The following is a 25,742-nucleotide window of genomic DNA, read 5'->3' on the forward strand; positions in this document are numbered from 1 at the left end:
TAATGACGCCAAAAATTATTCTAAGCAACTTTTGTATTTACATTTATTTGTTATTTTTAAATGAATGTCCCTTTATCCCTTGCGAGTCGAATTTCATGTAATCCGTAAGAAATATTTCAACCAAATTTCAAGCATCACAACTGGTAATCATATATAAAGTCTTTGTAATATCGATATATACATAGGTGAAAATTTCTCATATATTTATTATAGATTTTACACAACATACTTCTATCACTACATATAATATATAAGGACGTATGAAAGTGGCACAAAACACGGACCAACTTTTGTAGCCGATAATCGACCAATTCGCGTTCGGAACCGTTTTAGATTCGGGGATTTAATAACAGATAATGTCAATTTTATACTCAATTCTATCAAATTAAACTCTATGGGTATTTTTAAACATTCTTTCATTTATAACTAAATTAATAAATTTCTATAAAGAGTCTCTAAAAGATGTATCTTTGGGTCTATAGTTAGTGCATACGGCCACTAAAAATTAATAACACACTTTATTTAAATCCACGGGGAAGGCTAATGTCTAATAGAGGACGTCTCATAGTAAAATAGAATGACTAAATAAATTTAGAAGCGTTTATTTAAACAATATCAGTAACTAAATAACGGCAGTAGTTAACCGTCGATTTTAATTATTCCGTTGACCACTTTTAATAGTTAACGCATGGCACATTTAGAACATAGTACATTGTGTGTAAATTTATAAATTTAATGATGTCATTATAAATGGCTATTGATAATAACAAAGTAAGCGATTTACGGAATATCTTAAAAAGGATACTACGAAACATTATTGATATATTTTATTCAAAAGGACAGAAATAAGGATTTTGTTAAATAGTGTAAACTTGGAAGGTAGACAACATACCTGTATAACCGGGTGGACAGTCGCATTCAAAAGTGTGTAGTGACGTTAGTCTGCAAGTTGCTCCGTTTAAACAAGGCGCGGAGTCACAGGCAGCAGGCACTCTTATCTCGCACAGTGAAGCGCTGAAGCCGAGAGGGCAGTCGCAGGCAAAAGACGGCGGACCACCCCCCACTCCTGGACGGACGCGACAGGAACCGCCGTTTTGGCATCTCGGGCTGGACTCGCTGTGGCATGGGTTCAGGTGCTGGCAGAACTCGCCGGCATAACGTGATGTGCAGCTGAAACAATAGATACACTATTAGTCTATGAAAATTTAAAAATAACACCAAATAATACCTCACAAAAATTATAGTTCGAAAGATTGGATTTCGCTAAAGTTAAAAGAATTACACGAAACGAAACACCAACTTTCAGTAAATGCAGCGGTACTTCATCTTTTTATTTACTGATGTTCTGTAAAACTCAAAATAATTATTTTGAAAATCTACAAACGCACTCTCTCTTTCTCTTTTTCGCACGTTTTTTTTCAGCTGATACACACAAAGACATATGCCAAAGGTTTAAAAAAATCCTTTTCTGATACAAAATATACCGCCAATATATTTTTGACAATAAAACTGTATATTGATTTTTTTTGTATTTTCAGTACGCGACGTATTTATTATATATATATATAGCAGTATAATCATGTTGTAAATCGAAATACACATTAATATGGGCATTTTTGAGAATAAAAACAATACACAATGTTAGCTTACAAAAACAATAGCTTGCTAGATAAGATACATTGTTATTAATCATAACGGAAATTCCATTTATATATATAAAGATAGATAATAAGGAGATATTCATCTAGGTACTGACTCATAACGATATCTTTAAAACCATTATGTTAAGACACTTAAAATTACGTACGAATTTTACTTTTATTGAGTATAGTTCAGCTAAGAACTGGTTTTACGAAATTTCAGCTGAAAGTGAAGCTAAGAGAACGTTCAATAAGGTCAACTTATTGTGAAATAACGATACAAAAACCGGCTATCAGATAATATGTTATGTTTGCTACATAAATAGATATATGAGCGCCACTGCTGTTTAGTTTTAATAAAAGACTACAAAGTTTACATCCCTTGTCGAAGTACAGGACGGTTAACAAGGAGGCTATGTAGGAAACGGGTCCGCGGTCCGCGAGCGCTATCGCAAGCGCCGGACGTCGCCTATAAATAAAACCGATACGTCGCGACCACGGCCGCATGACATGCGCTTGCGCAGGCTATCGCCTTTTGTGCTGCCCACCTCGGGGCTACATTCGTTCGCTTTATATAACTATGGTGTACCGTGACAATGTAATTTGTGACAAACACGAAAAGAGAAAATAACGTATTTCTTAGTTAAGGCAAAATGTGCTTTTATAAATATTATCCTTTTAAAAACCTTTGAAGCTCATTTTTATTCGCGTACCGCAGTTTACCGTGTAATGCTTGAACATACAAAAGACTATTCTTACACAAAATGCGAAAATAAGTGATGTTGGATTAACAATATGAGTGTACTATGTACGTGTAGTGTAAGTTATGTATGTAAAAAACTATAAATTCTTGCTATACTGTTTAATTTTTTATTTCATTCATAATATTATTATTTGATTTCCGCGATGTTTTTCTTTTATCTATAATAATCGGTAATTCGATAATTTTAATCGATTAAAAAAAACATTATTTTAAAATTAATTTGGCTTTTTTCAATTTCAGACATTGTATAATTATTATTAAAAATTGTATTTGCATTATGTATGACGATTTTCAATTTAAATTTGTTTCACATTTTACCTTTGTATATTTTTGGCGAATTTAATGTACAGATATATCCACTCATAATGATTATGCAAAAAGTTTTTACTTATAAGATGTTTTGTGTTTGATTACAATACTTTTGTAACAATCTTTGGTTGAATAAATGAATTAAAAAATAGTTGAAATTAAATTGCAATTTTTGCATATAAATTTTCATAATAAATTTGTGACAAATCGAAATGTAAAAATGTTGATATTATCTAAAATAACATGATAATAATGATTTATTCCAGAATCAATGTTAATAAATAAAAGTTAAAATTAAACTGATGACATTTATAATGTTCGATGTATACAATACGATATAAATATCAAATATTGATTTTTTAGAAGACGAATCATAGTATGTAAATAAAAACTCGTAATGCATTAACTATTTCTAATTTACGACAGACTAAACAAATAACTACTTTCAACGGAACGAAAATCGATATCAAAAAACCAATATTAACTCAGTGTGCGTCCACAGATGTAATATAATATAACAATAATAATAGAAATGGTTTCCGAATAATCGAATAAATTCAAGCAATCATCGCCTATGGCCGAAAACCCGACACCCACCCGCAGTCGTTTTAATATTCCAACAGACGAAGTCAATCTCACGCGGCATCGTATCGAAAATTGTTACACTAACAGCATTTGTGGGAAAACCATCAGATCTTTAGTCGTTTGAGATTTAACATAAATCCTATCTATGTAATCCCAGACTCTTTAATTGTGGGTCTTTTTATGTGGACGATGTAAACGTAATTTTGCTTCTTTAGCTTAATTAATATAAATATTTATCGTAAATCTTGTTGATGTTTATATAGTTTTGTTTAAAACTAACCAGCGATGGATGTAAAGGATTTTTTTTTATTTATTTTCCACGTGTTTATCTGCCAAAAAAGTACATATAAAATCGCCAATATGCACACGCAGTTTAATCTTCTAATATATAAAATTCTCGTGTCACGGTGTTCGAACTTGAACTCCTCCGAAACGGCTTGACCGATTTTTACCAAATTTTACATGCGTATTCAGTATGTCTGAGAATCGGCTACTATTTATTTTACATACCCCTAAGTGATAAGGGTGGTCCACCCCTAAATTTTATTTTTAATTTTTTAGACATTTTTTTTGTTTTTTATTTTATTATGATACAGCATACAAAAATACATACAAACCTAAATTTTCACCCCTCTATGATCAACCCTTATCTTACATTTGTTAATTAAAAACTTTAATTTTTTTTGCAAAACCACGTTTGCGGGATCAGCTAGTTAGATATAAAAGTAAGAGCCTTAAAAAATTTTCTGACATGTGTGATATACATTCACCCCTTTGAAGCTTTTATATCTATAACAGATCACAATATCAAAATAAATCACCGTCAGCTTGAAACGGAACGGAAATTCTTACACAATATCGTATGCGTAAATGTATGAAAGGGCAGAAATGAAATAGAAATAGAAATACAAAAGTTGAACATAAATACAATAGGTTCGCTAAGAATATTCCAAGTGAGCACAATAGCCGTTTCTGTTGGTGCATTCCGATGGGCGCTCGGGTCTGAATATTTCCGACGCTCAACTTGACGGGGACTTGTAGTTTGTGAGGCGTGGGCGGCCCCGGGGCCCGTTCCTTCACACCCACGCGTTGACCTCAGAAGGCTGGGTTGCATGCACTGCATGTACTCAACATAGATTAATATCTGCAGCATATTCTACTGCATATAATTGCATATATTTTGATGAATTCGAAATGTATCCAAAAGCAAAATAAATACATTTACTTACGTCTTATGATATGACCAAGAAATATAGTGACAAATTAAAGTCACTGCATTTACACAGGGTAATTTAAAATCACATGTTTTAGTGCGTCGCATGAAAATAATGATCAAATAAAAATCATTGCCTGTCCTCAACATGTTTTTAAGCATACAGCACTTTCCGCTGCATATTCAGATTCCAAATATATAATCTAATGTTTATATATTAAAACGCAACACAATCAAACATGTACAATATTTATCTCATTGAAATAGAAACAAAACAACGAAAAGGCTTAAACTTAGAAGCAAAGACCTATTACGTATTGCAAAAATTAAAAATAACGACAGATTAAAATCTGCAGTTTATCAGTATAACTTTAATAAAAGATTTCATTCATAATGATAAAATTTATACGCAAGTTTTCATAGTTTTCATTTATAGTGCTGAGACGTGAATTCTGGAATAGAATTGACGTATTTAGATGTAGCGTTTAAACAGAATACTGCACATTAGATTACTATTGCCTCTATACTTAAGTAATTACTACACGTATCTTTACTATCTTTATGTAACAATTGCTATTACTTTGGACATGTTGGAAGGAGAAGTCAAACAGCATGGAATTGAGAGTTGATGATCGTCCGCAGGGTAGAGGACAAAACGACACGACATGACTCCATATGGAAGCTATAGTCTTGTCCGAAAAGGTCACAACTCTCCGAATTTAGAAGAAAGGCTTAAGGAGGAGCTTATGTCCATGCATAAGACATTTAAATCTGTTGTCCTTGTTACAACGTCTGTCAAATCGGTTACAACATACAATTGATTATAATGGGTTTTTTCTAGTATCTCAACCGGACGATATTTTTAAATTTTAATAACAGCATATTATATTATTTCGTTTCTTTTACGTCCTTTATTAGTTTTCTCGTTATTACTTACCCCTTCGTCACCTACTCCTTACTTAACTGAAGAGTGTTTTATTCAAGTTAGACTCCAAGTTTCAGGTCGTATTTTAACAGAATTGTATCTACTATACTGTTATATGTATACTGTTATATTTTGAAATGAATTAATTATATGATTTAATTAGATTGAACAAAAGGAAAGTAATAAAACTTTTCGAGGTTTTTGATACGGCTGAAAATAACTATAAATTAAATTAAACGCTCGCATGCAGTAATTGCGCTGCATGCACGTGAGGGAATTGTTAAATGGTGTACGTACGACAGGCAGAGGGATCGAAATGAGACACGGGGGCCAACAGAGAGGCTAATTAGCGCATAACAAGTGCAACGGAATGATGACACAGACCGGCAGCCTCCATTATCTCTTCAAATAACCGCTTGCTCCCGCCTTTGTTCGTCGTACGCTGGGAGCTAAATCTTCATTATCGAGCGCACCATAAATTAATTTTGCTGCTTCTATCGCCGATCTAATGCTTTAAAAAGCGCTTTATCGAAATATTTCAGCGCTGAAAATAGTTTAGATCCAATGCTGTTAAAATACGACCTGGAACTTGGAGTCTAACTTGAATAAAACACTCTTCAGTTAAGTAGGGAGTAGGATACGTAGGGGTAAATAATAATAGGATTATGGAAACGTGAAAACTAATAAGGACGTGAATGAAACAAAATAATATACTACGCTGTTATTAAAATTTAAAAATATCATCCGGTTTAGATACTAGAGAAAATTCATTATCATCAATTGTATGTAACTGTAAACATTTTCTTTATAAAAAGGACAACAGATTTAAATGTAATACGAGTTTTTTTTAATATTAAGTACGTTAAATAGTTCATCGATTTAATAATCAAACTCAACGCAATGTTTTTGTTACGTTGTAATATTGGTTTTATAACAATAAATCTTTTACGGCGTTTTTTGTCCTTATATGTATTATATGTAATTTAAGTATTTGAATGATTCAGTGCTAAAATTTAACTGGTAGATTTACTTATCTGTGAGACATACAGATTTGACAAAGAGCGACCTGGAAACGTAAATAACGATGCTATAATTACATGTTAGGTTAAGTTGAATTAAACACAGTTCAGTTACGTGGGTGAATCAGTGATGTAAAGGTAAGTAATTTAAAGCTGAACTTGCCCCGTCTAGCTGGAGGCTGGCAGGTGATAATAATTTATGAACATCGACGGCAGATTCCGCGTCGCGAGAGGCCGAGCCTTCGCAATAAATACACTTTGCGTGCCTACGTTCGGTTATTTGATATCCCGTAAGCTCTTAAAACTTACACGAAACTATAGACAATGTAATTTTCGACATTATTATTTAAAAAAAAATCAAAAAAATATCCAATGGATTCAGGCGTTAATTTGCGGAAGTCCATCCTAAGTAAGAAAAGGACTAATATATAACTATTTCCACTATGTTAAAAAAATTATTTACACTAAAGAAAAACTACACAAAGTGATCATTTATACCACTGTGAAGTTTATATAAATAGCTATTTATTAATTTGTTCGGTTCGGTTCATTTTAATAATTTTAACACATTTAAAATATCCTAATAAACTATATAATTTTAACAGACTAAACAGCATTCATACAAGTCTATTTAATATTTGATAATATCTGATAATAAATGTAAATTGACCAACTAACTTTGAGAGAAAAACTGGCCGAGTTTCTTCAGCTTTTTCCAACTCAAAGCCTGCTTGAAACCGAGTGGCTTTAAATTCAGGAGTTCCATTATAAGGGAATTCAATCTGATTCTAATTTTAATCACTTGCTACGTGTAAACTTATTTAATATTTCATTTAAATACACAAAAACTAATTAACAAACATTTATATAAACATGTAATTAAAAGAAATATTTTATTTAATTGTATATTTTTAATACACTTTTATATCAACACAATTATAAATTCTTGTGTTATTGGCATTAAAAGGCTTTACTTACGAAGAATAAAAAAGAAGGGAGAAATATAAAGTAAGAAGGTTACTGCAAACTTCGGAGAATAAAACTACTTCAAAAATAACTCATATAAATCTACTTTCAACTTACGCAAGTTCGGGGAATGGTATCTTTTTTGGTAATCTATGTTTTTCTTTCTATATTTTCTTTGCCTATAATAACGAATAAAAGTAATCTTCCACATAAATTCCGTTAATCGTTTAAATATAATGAACCAATGTAAATATGTTAAAACAATTTTGTTTCACTTCATAAATGTATAATCAGTGACGTCATACAAAGCAATTATAATGGAAACGTAAAACATGTTACCTCATGTCACAGTGAGGAATGAGCTGAAGAAATTATACATGGCAGTGTATAAATTAACAGGTAAGCTGGTTGACGCGAGGCCAGGTGGTCACATGGCAAATATTTGTAACGACTGCTACTGGTTCGTAGAACTGTGCTCCGTCGGCTACCCGATGTCGGGAAGTAAAACAAATGCGCTTGTGTAATGAGATATACGAAACGGGAGATTTGGACTTGGGCATATGATGTTTAAAATAGTATATACAATATAAACTTTCTTGTCATTTAATATCGAACTAAATTAAGACAACTATACACCCATAGGAGTAACGTAAAACATTATTTTAAAATGTTTACAGTTCCTTTATTTATTTGATAAAATTAGTTTTGCTTCGATTTTTTTATTTCTTTGTAGATTAAACATTACTAAAGACTAATTAGCTTTAAAGAGAATTACAAAACTAATTATAAAACAATTTGTGTTGTAGTAGAGTAATAAATTCAAACCGTTAGTAAATTTGAAACCTTATAACTAACACGTGATGTTAAGACTTTGTAAATAAAGGCACGTTAATAAAAAAAAACCAGTCGCGAGAATATCTTTAATCATAAAAAATAACGTGTTTTGTATGATTAAGAGTTTATAAAACGTTTCATGTGTAACAAAGCGGGTGTAACCACATCTGCATTTTTCATCTTTTAGGTTTGTGTTTGAGAAAGTTAGTTTAAGCTCTTTAATAAAGAAATAAAATAATAGTCACATATTCTTCTCCTTTTTTAGACGATATACGCCTACAGTAAGACAAAGGCCTTCCCTGAAGATCGTACATACATTTGAAAAATAATAACTGTCATATACTACATCCAAAAAGATAAAATCAGAACTTGAATCGCTAAATTGAAAGTCCATAATGCTAAGTACAACACCATGATATATAAAATATAGTATGGTTTTTCGTATCGTTCCGTTGTTTTATACTAATCTCTGTAACATTTAAAGCAATTCAATGAGGCTAAAATTTATAACATTACTTTTACTTGGTATGTCTCAATAAATAACAATATTCCGTTTCTTATTTCACCTGATTTTTAATCCAGATTTATCTAATTATATGAATCTTATGATATTTTTTACATTTTCGTTTTCATTTAGTATATTTGTTGAACAGTTACATATGAAGATAATTATATGTGAATGTAAAATAAATTATGGTAACTGTATTCTTTAAAGACGTGGCAAAAGGAGTTTTTCTCCTTGCATTCATTTGATCAATATCATCGGATCCAATCAAGTTCCTGTCGCCCGGGATATGGTCATACGCAGTTATACGTGCCAAGGATGGATTTTAAAAAAAATGCGATACCCTCATTTGTGGAATGATTATACTAAAACACGGCTTCCTGTTAACGCCTTAAGCGTATGGATAACTGTTACATAGTTGCTACCGAGCAGTGCAGGCGAGACGGCACATTGATGCAACTCTAACCGCATTCGGTATTGTAATAAATGCTTCACGCCTTTTAAGATAAATGGTACTAGCGTCGAGTCGTGTCATGTGTCCTGGTGATATCAGATAATGAGGGTAATTGATAACTGAGATGAATATTGTGAAATAATTTTGGCGTAATGCTACCGCTGTACATTGTACACAGATGGTAATTGGTCAATGATACGAAGTCAGAGCAAGGATATGCCATTTCTAGTATTTTTTTTACGTAATTTTAATGTGAACAAATCAAGTCCTATCTACATACACGTTATATTAATGTTCAAACCAGACGATAAAACAATAAGAAGAACAGACGTTAAATAAATTCTTAAGATATATTTACAATAATATATACATTTAATATAATTCCACTTATTCTCACTGTTAATAAGATAATTATGCAAACGTTTATTTAGCATCCAAATAATGAAAAGTAAAATTAAAAAAGCGCAAAGTTTGTTAAACAGAATTAAATGATAGCAGTCATCGTAAACAATGGCCACAAAAGTTAAACCAATTAAAGAGCACAAAGTAAGACGGCGCGCGGTTACAGCGAAATAAAAGGTCCGCGAAGGTCCATAAAATATCCAGTAGCCGCCTCCGATGGCCATAGCTCATCGCCTGTCAGACCTCGAGCCTTGCAGCGTGCGCCGGGTTTGATAAATACTTGCTTTTGTTGCACTTTCTCGCATCGTATGCAGATTTTATGAATCTTGTTATTAACTTTTGAGTATATTACTTTAACGAATCCAACGGGTCTCCTTTTGGAGATAATAAAGGTGCGTTTTCACTAGACGTGAGAGTGCGAAAGAAAGTATATTTTTATTAATATTGTATTGATACAATCAAACCCTTTAATTATCATCACTCAGTTAAAAAAAAACTGAGTGATTCTATTAATGGAAACGCAGTCTAAACGCTATCTTAACATCTTAAATGCATGGTAGATACCTTGGGCGTAGTGGATAGGAGAATTTGACAGATTACAAGTTTAATGTCCCGGGTCATGACGGTTTCTGCACGATTTTCTCGTTTATCGTTTGCGTTTAAAAGTGTTGGTAAAGAAGAAACTCAGCTCGACGACAATTTCTATATTATAATGTTCATCAAAATTTTAACCCTTAAATGCATGACTTTTTTTTATACCTTAAAAAAATATTTATCTTGCAGATAAGTACACTAAAATGCAGGCCAAAAAAATAAAATGTGTATAATATTTTTTAAACTTACTTTTTAAAAGAACCTTATGTTGCATATATACAACACTGTGCATTTACTCTCTCATTTTACGTTTAAGTGGTATGTTGCAGTTTTACATCATTATGCATTTAAGGGTTAAAATCTATATTTTTCTTTAGATTAAACCGTGGCCTGATCCAAAATATATCATCAAATATATCATATAAGTATAATACAATGTGACTACTAAACAGTGTAGATAGATCGAAAATTCTATGTCAGATATTACAAAGTGCACGTAGCTAATATAGTGTGAACATTACCGATAATATCTTGGTCCTTCGAGCCGGACTTCCCGCTCCCTGTAAATCTTTTCGATAGCGTCCCGGAGACGATAAGACCCTCACGAACCGAGTAATTGGCGTTATAAGAGAAGCAACGGACATTAGCTCTGTACAAGTTTATGAGTGTCACAAGTTATAAAATAGATAACGCTGATAAAATCTATTTAAGGTCGACACCGCCCGCGATAACGAGTAGGCCCCGCAAAACATTTCACGAAAATAACAAAATATACGAATATAATTGTTTTCACACAAGATACATTGTTATGACTTTGTACAATTCGGTAATTTATGAGATTTACAAATTTATACCCTTTCCTGTACATTTGTTATACTGTAACCATTCTTGAATTGGCAAGTTGAAATGATAGTGGGCAAGTCACATGGCTCTCAGAACAAATGGCCGAAGTGGCTTTAAAATTCTGTAGTGCAAACTACAAACCGGGTAGTGCGATATTATACTTCTAACCAGAATGCGGCCAGGCTACCATCTCCAACAGTTCTTATTGGAAATAAACGGTAATAGCCTATCCCGAACAAAATACACTAAAAGAAGCCTATAAACGCTGACTGAGCTCACTCTGTGTTTGGCACTAATCGGTGTAACATAACTCCTGAAGATGCCCCGTGGAGGGGTGAAACACGTGTTGAGTGTTTTGGTGGTGGCGGTTGTGTGATTCGCATTGTTTGCTGCATGCGCATTTATCAGCGGGCTGGCGGGCGGTGCATTTTATTGCACGACTACCACTGCATGTGCGGAAGTGGCTAAATATTGGTCCTTTTCTTACTTAGGATGGACTTCCGCGAGGTAACGCCTGATTCCATTAAATGATTAAGCATCTTTTTTTTAGCAATGATAGTCAAACGTAAACTTATTGCAGTCAAAGCATTTATAAATCAACTTTGGTTATAAACTGATTATGCAAGTCAAAAAATATCTCCATAAAGTATAAATCATTAATATTTTTTACTATTCTCTGTATTTGTTAAGACTACTATGCACTTCACATTCAACATTACACTTTATTGCACAAGTACTGCTGCATAGCGGAAGTAGCTATGTATTAGTCCGTTTCTTAGTTAGGATGGACTTCCGCAAGGTAACGCCTGAATCTGTTAGGCATATTTATGGTCGCGGGAAGTTGTTTGATGCCCACGTAAGAATAGTCATGGTGATCTTAGAAGAATATCTATGCATTGCAGTAACCGTGAGTGATATTCTTTTAAGAAAGTTACGTGTTCAATCTAATAACTAAATGCCAGATATTTAGTTTCTGATAGAACTTAGATAAGCCAAGTGGTATTATTAATTTGGGATATAATATCTATGTATAAGATACTAGCTGATCCGCAAACGTTGTTTTGCAAAAAAAAATTGATATTTTAATTTACAAATAATAAATAAGGGTTGATCGTAGAGGGGTGAAAATTTATGGTTGTATGTATTCTTGTATGCTGTATCATAAAAAAATAAAAACAAAAAATTTCGTTAAAAAAATAAAAATAAAATTTTAAGTGTGAACAACCTTTATCACTTAGGGGTATAGAAAATAGATAGTAGCCGATTCTCAGACCTACTGAATACGCATATTAAATTTGGTAAAAAATCAGTCAAGCCGTTTCAGAGGAGTTCAAGTTCGAACACCGTGACACGAGAATTTTATATATTAGATTATACAGATCAACATCTAGATCAGCTCAGATGCGCGTTGTTCGGCGATTGGACGAGAGAGCGGCGCAAGGCAGCGGCGGACGCAATTTGCGGGGGGGGCGTGGCCGACGCACGGTAGCGGGAGGGGGCCACGTGAACTTTAACCTCCACAGGTTACACGATATACGAGATGAGAATGCACCATTTGAGTTTAAACTACCTATTACGTCACGTAAAGTATTCTTGTTGAAAAATCGTTAAGAAAACTGTCTCTTATCTTTTCAATATTTTTACGACCAGGCCGGCGGTATTTATCATACCGTTTCCCGTATTTACTATAGAAATTTGATTAACATATTTGTCCTAATATATAAAATGTTTATAAATGATATATCTTTGTAAAGAGCATGTACTTTTAACGTTGACGATTGGTAAAAAAAAATTCAGTTCCATATATTTAATGGTGTCTCACCGAATTATTCATTTTTATTCTATTTATATAATTTATAAAAAGGAAATGATTTTCATTATTATACAGTTAGTTAAGGTATATTTTCATCTAGGCTTTTACTTCTATTGAAAATTAAATTATTATAAAACTAATAAATTTTATATATCACAAAAATTCTAGTAAAATTCACATCTCGATACGTATCGCATATTTTAACTGAATATAGAATTTATTATCACCTCTCGCTAAATGTACATTATTTATCCTTATAAATAAATTAAGCATCCATTTTAATCCAAATTGAATAAAAAAAAACTTATTTGTAGTTGTAAACAAGTTTTTATTTTTATTTTTAGTATCGATTGTTGTTTCGAAGACACCTGCTCGATTGAAATCGGAATGCAAATTAGTATTATCAGGGTTTTTTTTTAAATTTAAATGACATCTATCGTATTGATTGTATATTTTAAACTTATTATAGAAATGGCCTTAGTCCAAGTCTCTCATGAAATTGATCAAAATAAATAAGCAATAATGTTTGTGAAAACAAATATCATATTCGTGTAATACATATGATATTATTAGATTTACAGGACTTTTAAAAGTGTATTGATTTCTTCTTTTCAGCTGAACGATTGTTTTTATAAAATGTATAACATATAATATAACAGTATAACTATTGTATATATTACACAGCATTCGTTATAAGTTTATATGCTATATACATATGTATGTATGTTTGTATATGTGTATGTTTTGTGCACGTTAACTACCCGATATTTATATTTTACTTTCGTACTATGGCTGTCTCTCTGGAAGAAATTTACACGTATTTTAGGACAGCCCGTTGTATTTTTTTCTCTACTATTATGCAACTATGTATATCTTTCCTGGCGTGTACAATAAAGAATATTAAATTAAATTATATCAGACAGCCGCTGGGGCCTTAGTGGACACTACAGATTGGCAACGACAGCGTAGTTTCACGCATAATGCGGACATGTGACCTTGTTATAGTCAAAGGAATACGTTTCTAATAGGTCTGCATGAAATATTATGGGAAAGACCTATGCCCAGTACTGGATATAGTACAAATGAAATGACAATGGTGTGGACATGTGAATACGTGAAAGATATTAAGTTTTATCGTCCGAAATATGTCCAGAACAAAGTTTATTTTATATATTTTACCTTTATCATTCGTTAGAGATTAACAAATTTAAATAAATTTTACATTTGGAATTAAGTTATTTGAATCGTTCTATTGCCTTCTTGAGCTTGTAATTATGATACAGATTATATATTATAATGGAACGACGAATTTAACACCCAAATTACAATGTTAGTTAATATCAACTTTATTAAAATTAATTACGATATATTTTAGCTTAATCGTGTTCAACTGTGCATATTTTGCATGTTCCCAGGCCAGTGTTTCGACTGTTGAAAACAAGAATTTGTTTTGAATAAATTGATGTCTATTTCAAATAATAAAAGTAGTATTTACAAGCATCTACACCAGTAAACTTCACGTCTCTACAATATTTGGCAGACTGTATAACGAAAATTAAAATATACGATAACCATTTCGTCTATATGGATGTGTGCTTTTATATAAGTATTAAGAATTATAATTTTAAATGCACCCGTCAAGTTTTTAAAATTTATTTTGTCAAAGATATTCGCAAGCAATCATAAAAAGTACAATCCATCAGAAAAATAATGATTTGTGTGGAATTAAAAGTAAAAGTTCTTTATGTTTCCTTCTATGGTTTATAAAATAAGTGTACAAAATTAAAAGAAATTCGTTGCATAGGCCTGATAATATGAACAGCCTAATTCGAAATTCGAATTTATTAGGCAACCTTGAATTGTAACGCTAAACGCTTACTGACTGCCAGCCCAATTTGGAATCCTTTTTAAAGAACCCTTGCATGGTCCAAGCGACTTAAGCCAAGGTTCCATGGCATTATAGAATCCGCGGGATATAAATGTCAGCATAACACTGACCGTTCGTCACAAAAAAACATTTTTACATACATCAAACCAGAAAACTACAATTCAATATATTCGTGCGATGCGTGTCGAAAAGCGGTGTTGTTAAACAGCGGGAGGAGAGGGCCGGGGGGGAGACAGGCGCACGCGTCCGCCCCGCGCCCGTTCCCACGCACCAACACACGCTCGCATGCGCGTGCACACGCACGCACACAGACGCGCCGTCTGCGCCCGAGGCGCGCGCGCAGCTTGCGTCGACTCGCACAGAGTAACTTACACAGACCTTTACAACGACTGCTTCATCTTAAATATTTTTTTCCTTTTTTCCTGTAAATGTTTTAAAATAATCTAAAGCAAAAAGCATATTTATAGCAACCACAGTTCACCGTACAAAGCTTGATTACATTGCAATTACTTTAACACAAAAAATTAAGTTTTAGAGATCACTCTAATAATATGTTGAAATAACCAAAAACCATGTATATAAGTTATTAGATTTGACATTGAAGATATGTCAAGTACACCTTATTCATTTAAAACGTTTGATAAAATGCCTACAATTAAATGACAATCGTCAAGTTCTTTAGTAACCAAAATAGTATTTTGATTTCGTTTTAAACTTTTTTATCTTTATTTTTACTTTGGCTTCAAATACACCTAAATCTATTTTTCAATATTGCCTAACACTACACGCCAAAAAAATTTTATTACGGTCTAAATAACCCTACGAGACAGGCAGTGCCTAGATTGTTTTATGAAGCAGTAAGTTTTATTGTGATCGTATCGGATTAAAAAATCTTTTTATAATTATGTACGGGCGGTAATAGAATATGAGCACGTTTTATTTACAATCTAATAAAAAAACAATAAAATCGATTATAACGGATTTAATTATTACATTCGCAAAACTCTCTGCACGCGAGTTAGTCTGTGCTCGCCCGCACATCGACATCCGCCGATCTCTATTGAACGGCACACCACACGTCTGCCCGAATTCTATCGCCAAGGTGATCCGTTGACATTGCATTACATGTACGGAAGGCACAACAATGTGCGCACTGTTACATAGCGCACCTATATGCAGACATAGCGAAATCTATCATCGCTAGCCTAAGAGTTCAAAGCATTATACTTCTAGTTTTTCAAATTATGACGTCACGTAATTTTATGGATGCCCACATGTCTTATACGATGCTATTAAGATGTAAAAAAATATATGAATCACTAGAAACATCTGCGTAAGGAATGTTCCGTGTGAATTTAACAAGTGTTTTTTGTGAAGTAAATTTAAATGACTTAAAGTTTATGGCTATTCACATAGTTAAAAATATTCTACGTATGGTTATTAATTTAATATTTTCGTTGTTTAAATATTTTTAATATTAAAACGAATTTATAATTATGATAACGCCAAAACGAATATGACTCTGAATTATATAGTAATAAATTAAAAAATATATATATTAAAGAAAACATAAATAAATCGTATTACAATGTGTAAGATTTTTAAATCATAATAAAGCTTGGGAATAAATTGCTCTACTAGTGTATCAAGGTATATGAAAGTTAGCACAAAAACCCGTCTCTCTTTGTAGAGCATAAGTCAAAATAAGGTTGTCTAAACACGTAACATATATTAATTTCATATTCGTTTTGAGAACACACAATATTTTGGACATAATTATTAAAATTACTTGACAATTTTATTATAACAATATTAAATCTATGAACAATGAATTGTAAGTTGAAAGATTATTTATCTGTCGAAGTAAAAAAAATATTTACCTACTCATACTATTTAGACTTTTGAAAATATTTTTAATTAATATTTACTTTATTTACAAATAATTATTTCGATAAATTAATATCAATTAGGTTCTCAAGTCTCTTTTTAAGTAAACCAATGTTTGCTCAGCTATTCTTTATCCAAATAAAATTTATATTTAATGCATTTATTTCTAAAGAAATATAAATAACGATAGAATATTAACAGAAGTGTTAGAATCAAAAATACAAAATATATGTATATCGCTCGTAAAAATTTGCAACTAGGTAAAGATATTTCAAGAAGAAAACTAGAGATGCTCCCGATGAATCAGTTTTTTTTTATGACCCCCGCTATTGGGGGCCTCTCGTACCCCTATTTGTGGTGGGATAGGGAATTTATTAGCATTTGATTTTTTTCACATTATCTTTTATTTTCTCTCTCTCCTTTCATTCTTCACATTCTCTTTCGGTCCGTTTTCTATCTTTCATGCTACATTTCTACTTTCTTACCCTTTTGCTCTGTTCGTCTATCATTCTTCCCTTTTTCTTTTTACATTTTTCGATGAATCAGTTGGCGCGAAAACAAACATACACACAGAGCGAACTGTTTAGCATAAATGAAGCAGTGAAAGATTAATAAGATCACTTAACGGCTCGCGGAGATCGCGTCGGAGCTTGAAATGGCCGCCGGCCGGCGTGAGATCGTAGATAACGAAACGCAAACATCACTAAGCTTTTAAAACTTGACGCCATTCGCAAACACCTAATGATCGAACTGAATACGAAATTTGGTTAACCTAAATAAGGTAGTTACTTAAGGTTTATTAACCTATGCTAAAAGGTTATTAAGCGGCTATTATGAACGGATAGAAGCGACGTGGGCAACCCCCAAAAGCCTTCATAGACCTATGACATAGTCAGGGTCACGAGAAGTAGATATAAGCGAGCAGCGCGAAGCGTGTGCATGTAGCGTTCATACATACATATATGCCTTACAGTGAGCGTCGAAGTTACCGTAGCCCATCTTAAATATCATTTTTTTAATCAAGTGAATGACATAAATTGTAGAAGGCGATCCACAGGTTATAAACAAATGTAAAGATACGTTTACACCTATATACGTTTATTAGCTCGCGGATTTCGGATCCGCGAGCCCTGAGTCCGATGAAGCTGTAAAAGCCAAACGGCTAACAGCACGCATCAACATTAGAATATAGTTTACACCTTATTATTTAAAAAAAAAAATTACAAAATTCTTAAAAATTTTCATTATCAGATTCACTACCAGTTTCTTAGTCCACGTCAATGATAAAATTTTACATAATATTTTTAAACGACGTATTACCAGTTTTTTAACAAGTTTAGGCTTTGCAACTATTGTAAACACTTTATCAATTTACTATTCAATGATGTGCAATTTTGATTAATACAATTTATTTGTATTATTTTTTGTATATTTGTTTTTGTATTTTGCTATAAGACAACGAGGGCAGCAAGAAAGATGAACACTTCTAGAGTCATGAAAGATAAGACAATCGGTGCTGAGTATATAAATATATATATATAATATCATCGCCTAATTACTGTGGAGTTACGGCCTGGACCAAGACCTCTGTTGAATTGAAGATTACAAGACTTCAATACCCAAGTATGTTCAAAGACGTCGTCCACCATGTGAGATAATTAGTAATTAAACTAACATTTTTAGAAGGAATATTAGTATGTACAAATGACATAAAAATAGTTAAGATATCGGTCTCCGATCATCATAAATCACGAACGGGCGTGATGCTGTCGCTTTGCTATCGCCCCATGAATATGTAACAATGTCTCAGTTCCTCTCGTTTTTAATTACCAAGCACAACGCCGCCAGCGTTGGAGTATCAATTCTAGGAACCGTGTATGGAGGTGAGCACACGTTAGCAATTACGAGGCGTGTAGCTTGCGCGTTCGGTACGGGCGCCATCGCGATACCGGCTTGACAAACGTTCAATGTACGCGCAGGTGACTGTAACTCTCGAACCGTGCCATAAATCTCCAAGGCGAGCGCACAACCCTTTATTATAAGCGGACATGATTGGCCGCAGGCGATCGCCGTACAAAGTCTCCACTGCTGCTTCGTATCCTCTGTAGACATTTTAGTTTATATGTTCAGTTAATCTCAAGGTCGGTACGGGTTAAAATAATCACACCCGAATAATCCCCGGTGCGACCAACAAAATGGTGGTACGACCTGTGCTGAATACAGATTGTTTGGAAAACACGCGGCCGGTCGTTCAGCAACACTCATCTTTTTTTTTTACCGCGAATTCCAAGCGTCCTATTATGGGAATGGAAATTAGCTATTCATGACCGACACTACGCTATAGTGTGCATTCCTGACTTGAAATGAGTCGTCAATTTCCAGCCGGACTAGTCGAGCCACCTCGAAGACTGCAGTCAAAACACATGCTAATTACATTTTTAACCTTTTTTAAGGTTCACAAGTTTTAATTCACACATTTCTTACTTGCAAAATCGACTAAATTACAAATTACGTAGTTTGAAATAAGGAAAATGTATCAAATGTTGATCTCATTCCGTTACTGTATGAACAAAGTTTACTCAAATATGGTCAACAATTATGAAATTAAAGACGAGCTTAATTATGTTTGCATTACTTACAAGATCTAATTAGTAAAATCTCTTTCATCTTTAAGCGGCATCTGTGTTCCAGTTTTGCGTCGTAATAAAACTGGAAAAAGATTCTTCTAGATCATGAACGTTACAGACCTCTTGTACTTGATACGAAGTAATAAGATTGCGATAATATGTAAGATTTTTTAAAGCAAAATATGATGAACCTATTGCTAAAAGCATTGCTAGAGTCATTAGCTTGGTTAATAGCTTCGATACCTTTAAATACTACACTAACTTCAAATCTACCCACACTGAACAGAAAGACAAATTCCTCAAATTCTGCAGGAAAATAGTGGAGCAATAAAAAGAAATAAAACTGATACAGGTTGGGTAAACTACCAAATAAACAAGAGGTAGAGAAAAGAAAAATAAAACTAAATTTAAAAGAACTAAGTAGAAATAATAAAAAACCGAAATAATGTTAGGTAAATAAAATAAAAACTGGGAAGTGTGATCAACTGTGATAATTCGTTATAAATTAGCATATCAAATAAGAATGTAAAATCGCACAAAATATATAAAAATTAAGCAAACAAATGTTACATAACCAGGATCTTTGATATTTGAGGAACAAGGCGAAGGAAGTGAAGCGATAAGTAAACGGAAATAAGTATGAAAAAGAATAATAAAAATTGTAGAATGAAAGAAGAGGAAGGATAGATCATACGAAGAATGATAGAAGATACAGAAATAAAAGGAAAATAAAGTAGGAAAAATCATTAAAGAATATCAAACCCTGTCCTGCAACAAGATATGGACTCCAATAACGCGGGCCAATAAAAAATAACAGCAATAGATTGTCGCGTGATTTGAATTAAACTACAAACTGATAAGTAATATCTCGGAGTTAGTTAAGTATATCATACACAGAAACACGCAAATAATGCAGTAATAAGTTCTCTACAAGCCAACGTTCATTAGCATAGCAATTGCTGGCGTGAGTCATACGGGAGATTTATTTTAAACGAAGTCAACAACCAACGGTGGGTTTTTGTATTGACAATGATTTGCATTATATCTCAAATCTTTAGGTAACAACGTATAATTAAATTTTTGTCTCTTTAAATGTATAAATGAGTTAGTATTGCAATTTAAATTGCAATCAATTATAAAACATGTAACTAGCTTTAAAATTTATAGGCATAAAAATAAATCCCTACTTTTTTGTTTCCTTTGAACGACAAAAATAAAATTAAGAAAATTGCGCAGAAACTTAAAAAATATCAGTATGATGAAATCGTGGCCGTTTGACAGTTCGCTGTGAACATTGCGCGTTTGACATTTCACACGCTGCAAATTCATGTAGTCGTTTAACAAGTATATCGGCTAGTATTCATTTTATTTTCTGACATCGGTCTTAGAGTGAGATCCACGGATCAGCAAATGCAGGTAGACAAAGTGGACTGACGGCCTTATTCAGATCGGAAGACACTGGATGTAGGTTTACTGACCCTATTGGAAATCTATGGGGGTAGCCCATGTCTAGAAGTAGACATTCTACAGCTAGAATAATGATGACCTCACAGAGCCAGCACGTGAACCCAACACTCAATCTATACCGTGCTGTTTAAGTGATATTAAAACAATTTTCTATAATTTTCATTTAACCTAATTCGCAAACATTTCCATGATTGTTCCTAGAAAACTATAAATCCAATGCAACGGTCGGTTAAATCTAGCGTTTAGATTCGCAATAAATGATCGGTCTCAGGCACTTCGGCTTGCTTGTGGGAACTTGCCTGCCCTGGAGCCCCGAGGGCTGCATTCCCCAGATTGGCCGCACCGCCTCGGGCTACCTACCGGCATCGAACCTCGCACTCTCCATTTGTGAATTATAAAAACGTTGCAATGAAAATATCGATTTACTGTGTAATTCCCGTTTAATTTAATAACTTCTAAATAATTCGTAACACCGACAATACAACCGTGTTAATATTAATATGTTCAGACATGAAAGAAATTATAAAATTATACCACATTCGCGTTGAGAATTTAGTGACTGGTCGTTGTCACTATGTGTAGCCACGCCCCTTACCAAAAGGTCATAATGAATAATAAATACGTGTTCACATTAACCAGATGAAGCCCATAAAAAGTATATGTTTTGATGAGGCGACAATAAATCACTATTTGCGATACGTATATCGCATGCAAAGTAAATCCAAAGTATTACATATCAGTTTTCGTTTAAAAAAAGGAAGTTGCGAGACAGTTCACACAGACGTACGACGAAAGTGTCCTACATGTGTTAATAAAAAAACCATACAGGAAATAAGTTCTACTTAGAAAGTCAGACGAAATAAATTTTAAATTAAATCTGTATCCGTTTATTTTATTAAAGCTTATACATTTAAGTAGGGTATTGAAAACTGGATCACAGGTGAATATTATCAGTGCAGAAACACTATCTTATACGTAGACGTTGGCTGAAACGCTTATATAAAGTATTTGTTTATAGGTGTAAGGGCTTCAGAGGTAAATGTATAGGCCATTTGTTGTCGATTAATGTAATACAGGACGTGTTACAAAAAGCAATGGTGTCAAAAATATTATTTGAATCTATCCCAGGCAGACTTTTTACTGCCAGAAGTTATAAGCCATTCGCATCCTAATAAAAAAAAGTTTAAAACATTTTTCAGAACGATCACTTTATTTATTTGGAAATAGGTATAAAAGGTGTAAATCTTTTTGCTGGCAATCGAACTATATATTCACTCTTTTAAAGATTTAAAAGAGCTGTAGATATACACTAACACAAATCTAATACATATGTATAAATATTGCAATCACAAAAAATCCTTTTGAGTCTGTTATTAGTTCTTAAATCAAGGAGCATTTGAAACCTATAGTTTTAAGTTGAAATATTCCATTATAAAGAAGCTTAATTTTATTCAATGTATATTTTAGCAAATCGAGCTCTTCATGCATTCATCTCATGACGTATATAAGTGATCTCTATAAATGATTCAAGTGATTGCCCAAGGCATGGGCCAAAAGATCACCACAATCGGTCTTGTGCTGTCGATAAACGTGACGAATACTAGAGACGTCTATGTATATACTCGTATTTATATACATTGTCGTTTTATTGCATTTTTATTTTTTTAAAACCAACAAATGAACCGTGACTGGTGAAGAATGCCTTTAGGCATTAATATAATCTATGTATCACTCCCTCCGAACGTGAGGCACTTGCCCCCAGGGGAGCAATTTGATGTTTAAGGGGGCGATTCGAAAGTGGACTCCGCAGTTTAAACCTTTTGCGTTAATATAAATGTACATGTCACAATGAAGGGCGTCATTTCAGAAAGGCTATGGTGGGGCATGGTACATAAAAAGTTGTAAAATACTGGTGTAGACTAAAATTGTTTTAAGTAAATAAAGAAGCACAAGTTCAGTTGTTACAAAAAGGTCATAGTATCCAAAACATAAACAATAAGTTTACTACGTCGTCTGTAGTACATTGGCAGTCCTTATAAAGCACCACCCACACTGTATTGCGGAATCGGCACGCGTCTCAGGCGACACGCCGCGTGCCCGCACGTGTGGTGAGGTCGCGAACACGTAAGCGATCTACTGCGATATACCACTAGCATCTTAGTATCGAAGTCTGAAATTTTTAACATAAGATTAATTGTACTATGTTAATGGTTATAAATAATTAGTAATAGATAGACTTATTTGATAGTCGACTTTGGACACGATCTAAATTGTTTTAATTATCTTATAACACTCGTGATTATATGGAATTAAATTGTGTGAAACGTACATCTATGTATGTAATATGGAGGCATGAAATAAAAAAAATAAAAGCGATGAATATTTCACGACGCAATTGCGAAATATCGTTTGTTCTTCTTTTCTCTTAGACTATTCTTAAATCTATCCATTTCCGTACCCACAAACAACGCATGGGTTATAAGGAGAGGAACAATTTTGCACATATCACTTTAAATTTTATCAATTAACTTTTATTTTTTAAAATACTTTGTAGCGTCCTCCGAAGCGCTTAAAACGCACTTAATAGCCCTACTTATTATCTTAAAAACAATTAGAAATTCGCCATGTTTACGAAATTCATTTACAAGTACCTACATATATAGTTTGATTTGGTTGGAGTGTTTTAGATTGAATCATCATTATCATTAGAGCCGTAGAACGTCCACAGCTGGATATAAACATTACTCATAATATTCCAATAGAATCAGAATTAAAGTAAATAAATTTTGTTATGTTTCTTATTCTTTAATAAAATTAGCATTTTATAACTAAGCTATCGGTTTTACAACTCTCTTTCAAATAATATAATCTTACTTTCGCGGTATAATTTCACTATTTAAATAAATATATTTTCTTGTTCTATCCATAATAATAAATAAATCAATGAAATTCAAGAGGCCGTTAAAGGGAATTGAATATTCAACATGCTGAAGAATGCTAGAGATGGGCTCGCTTACTTCCGGATGTCACCCATAGAGTGCGCTATAGTCAAACTTGTTTCCCGCGTACCTCAACGGTACTCCGATGGCCGAATAAAGCTTTCGTCCCCGAAAATCTAATCGGAAATTAGTTAACATTTTACATTTTTCTTTCGAGCAACGGTTAAGACGATATTTTTAAAAAATGCCGGCATAGGTTAACGAAGGCTTTTACGCTCTATTGTTACTCTTGTTCATTAAAAACTTCATAGAAAAGAGGTATATTTTTTTATTTATTTATTTATATTCGTTCCCCCTGTTTGGTGTGGGACAGGAACGTTACAGTTTCGGGTAATAAGTTTTTCAAATATATATTATTAACATTTTTTATTCTTTCTTCCATTACAGTTTCTTACCTTTCAATTTCAAGCCTTTTCGTTCATTCATCTATCATAAAATCTTTCACTGCACAAGCATTACTGTCATTCAACCATCGCCTTTCATCGTTCTCCTTCATCCCTAGAGTACCACAGATTATTTATCACATTATTATTTCCTCGTTTTGTGTTTTGACTTTTGTAACTCACACTTTATTATGTTCTACAACTAATTTATTATTATTCATCTTTGGTATTTTTTATCTATTTTAAAAGGTATAGGTTATAATCCACCAGTCCAGGTCAGTTGCAGTTACGTTGGAATATCACTGTATGATGTTTGAAGGTGGTTTGAGGACACTGAGTGTACCAAAGAAAGCAGCTCATCTAACGCCTCATATAATGTACCATTTCTTTTTCATTTAATACAACAAATATCTTGAAATTAAAAATATAGGACAGTTAATATCTATTTAATGTAATTTCATGATACAACTATTGGTTATGTGACGATGTAAATTACTAATCCACGTTTTATTCTAATAAAGGTATTATGATTGTAGTAAAAAGCATGTATACTAGTATACCAATGTATAACATGTGTGTGTTTAAGATTTCTAATTATCTCTACCGTATATCACAGATTATTGGCGAGAGGTAACGTTCCAACGTAGTGCATTAATAGATCGGTTAACACAGACCCTACCCGTCTTACAAATCATATCGTCCGACTAGTTATGGTCACTCGTGATGTAACGACTATGCAAATCGTCTGCGTCGGCGCAGCACAGGGGTCAACGGCCTCACCCGCGTCACTCGCGGCCCTATTCGCTCCGAGAATCGATTTGTACCGCGCACGAGAGCTGATAGGTTCAATATCGATATCCCCTGCATCTGCTACCGATTTAATATCGATTTATATTCGTTTTATATACCCGCTTTGATAAAATGAAATTACCTGATACTAGATTACAAATTTTTAGGCTATGCTCGGAATTTCTGTACTTGATTTAACGAATATAACCGATATTGCTCAACAACCTGGTATACTGAAGTGGCAGTAACAGGGCAAATAGCGTGGAACTGATGACCTCTGGAGCCTTTTGGTTGTAAAATGGAACCCACAATGTGATTAGACCATCTTGTTAAACTTGTCAGAAGACGCTCCATGTAGATTACTTTCTTTAATTCTAAGATGATGCATAGAATATGCTATACATCGAACGATAATACATTTATTTGCATTCTAAATACATACAAATTCCTAAAAAAAATATTGTAAAACTCGTCACATTATTAAGCTTGTACAGTTCATTAGCTACAGCTGTAGCTATAATTTTTAAATTTGCTTGAAATTACATAGATTTGTGACTGAAATTAGATCAAATAATTAATTTGGCAACTAGTTTTGTACAACATGGGGGTACAGAAATCGGTCAAGAGGCCAAAACGATCTCCTAAGAAACAAATACGATCCAAACTCAAGCAATGCGACCAACAATAGACAGCAATACGTGATTTGACTTAAATAGGCGCCTGTCCACCGCCGGGGTTCCGAGCTAGGCTCATAAATACAATCTAAACGATCCCCGTACGAACCGATCAGTGTATCCAAACGTTACATATTAATGTGTTCCGTATATTTCTATCGAC

The 25,742-nt window shown here is 33.2% G+C and overlaps 1 protein-coding gene across 1 annotated transcript in view; it reads right to left on the bottom strand.

The window, feature by feature from the left end:
• The window catches only part of N (neurogenic locus Notch protein), a 181,889-nt gene that overhangs the window by 68,602 nt on the left and 87,545 nt on the right, over positions 1–25,742 (bottom strand). The window contains exon 3 of the mRNA XM_068772616.1: positions 893–1,170. Coding sequence (XP_068628717.1) covers positions 893–1,170 — 278 coding nt within the window. The remainder of the gene's footprint in view (positions 1–892; positions 1,171–25,742) is intronic.

This window comes from Battus philenor, unplaced genomic scaffold (genome assembly GCF_028537555.1).
Source record: "Battus philenor isolate CCGP_79_NKW_IND1 unplaced genomic scaffold, ilBatPhil1.0.hap1 SCAF_5, whole genome shotgun sequence".
NCBI lineage: Eukaryota > Metazoa > Arthropoda > Insecta > Lepidoptera > Papilionidae > Battus > Battus philenor.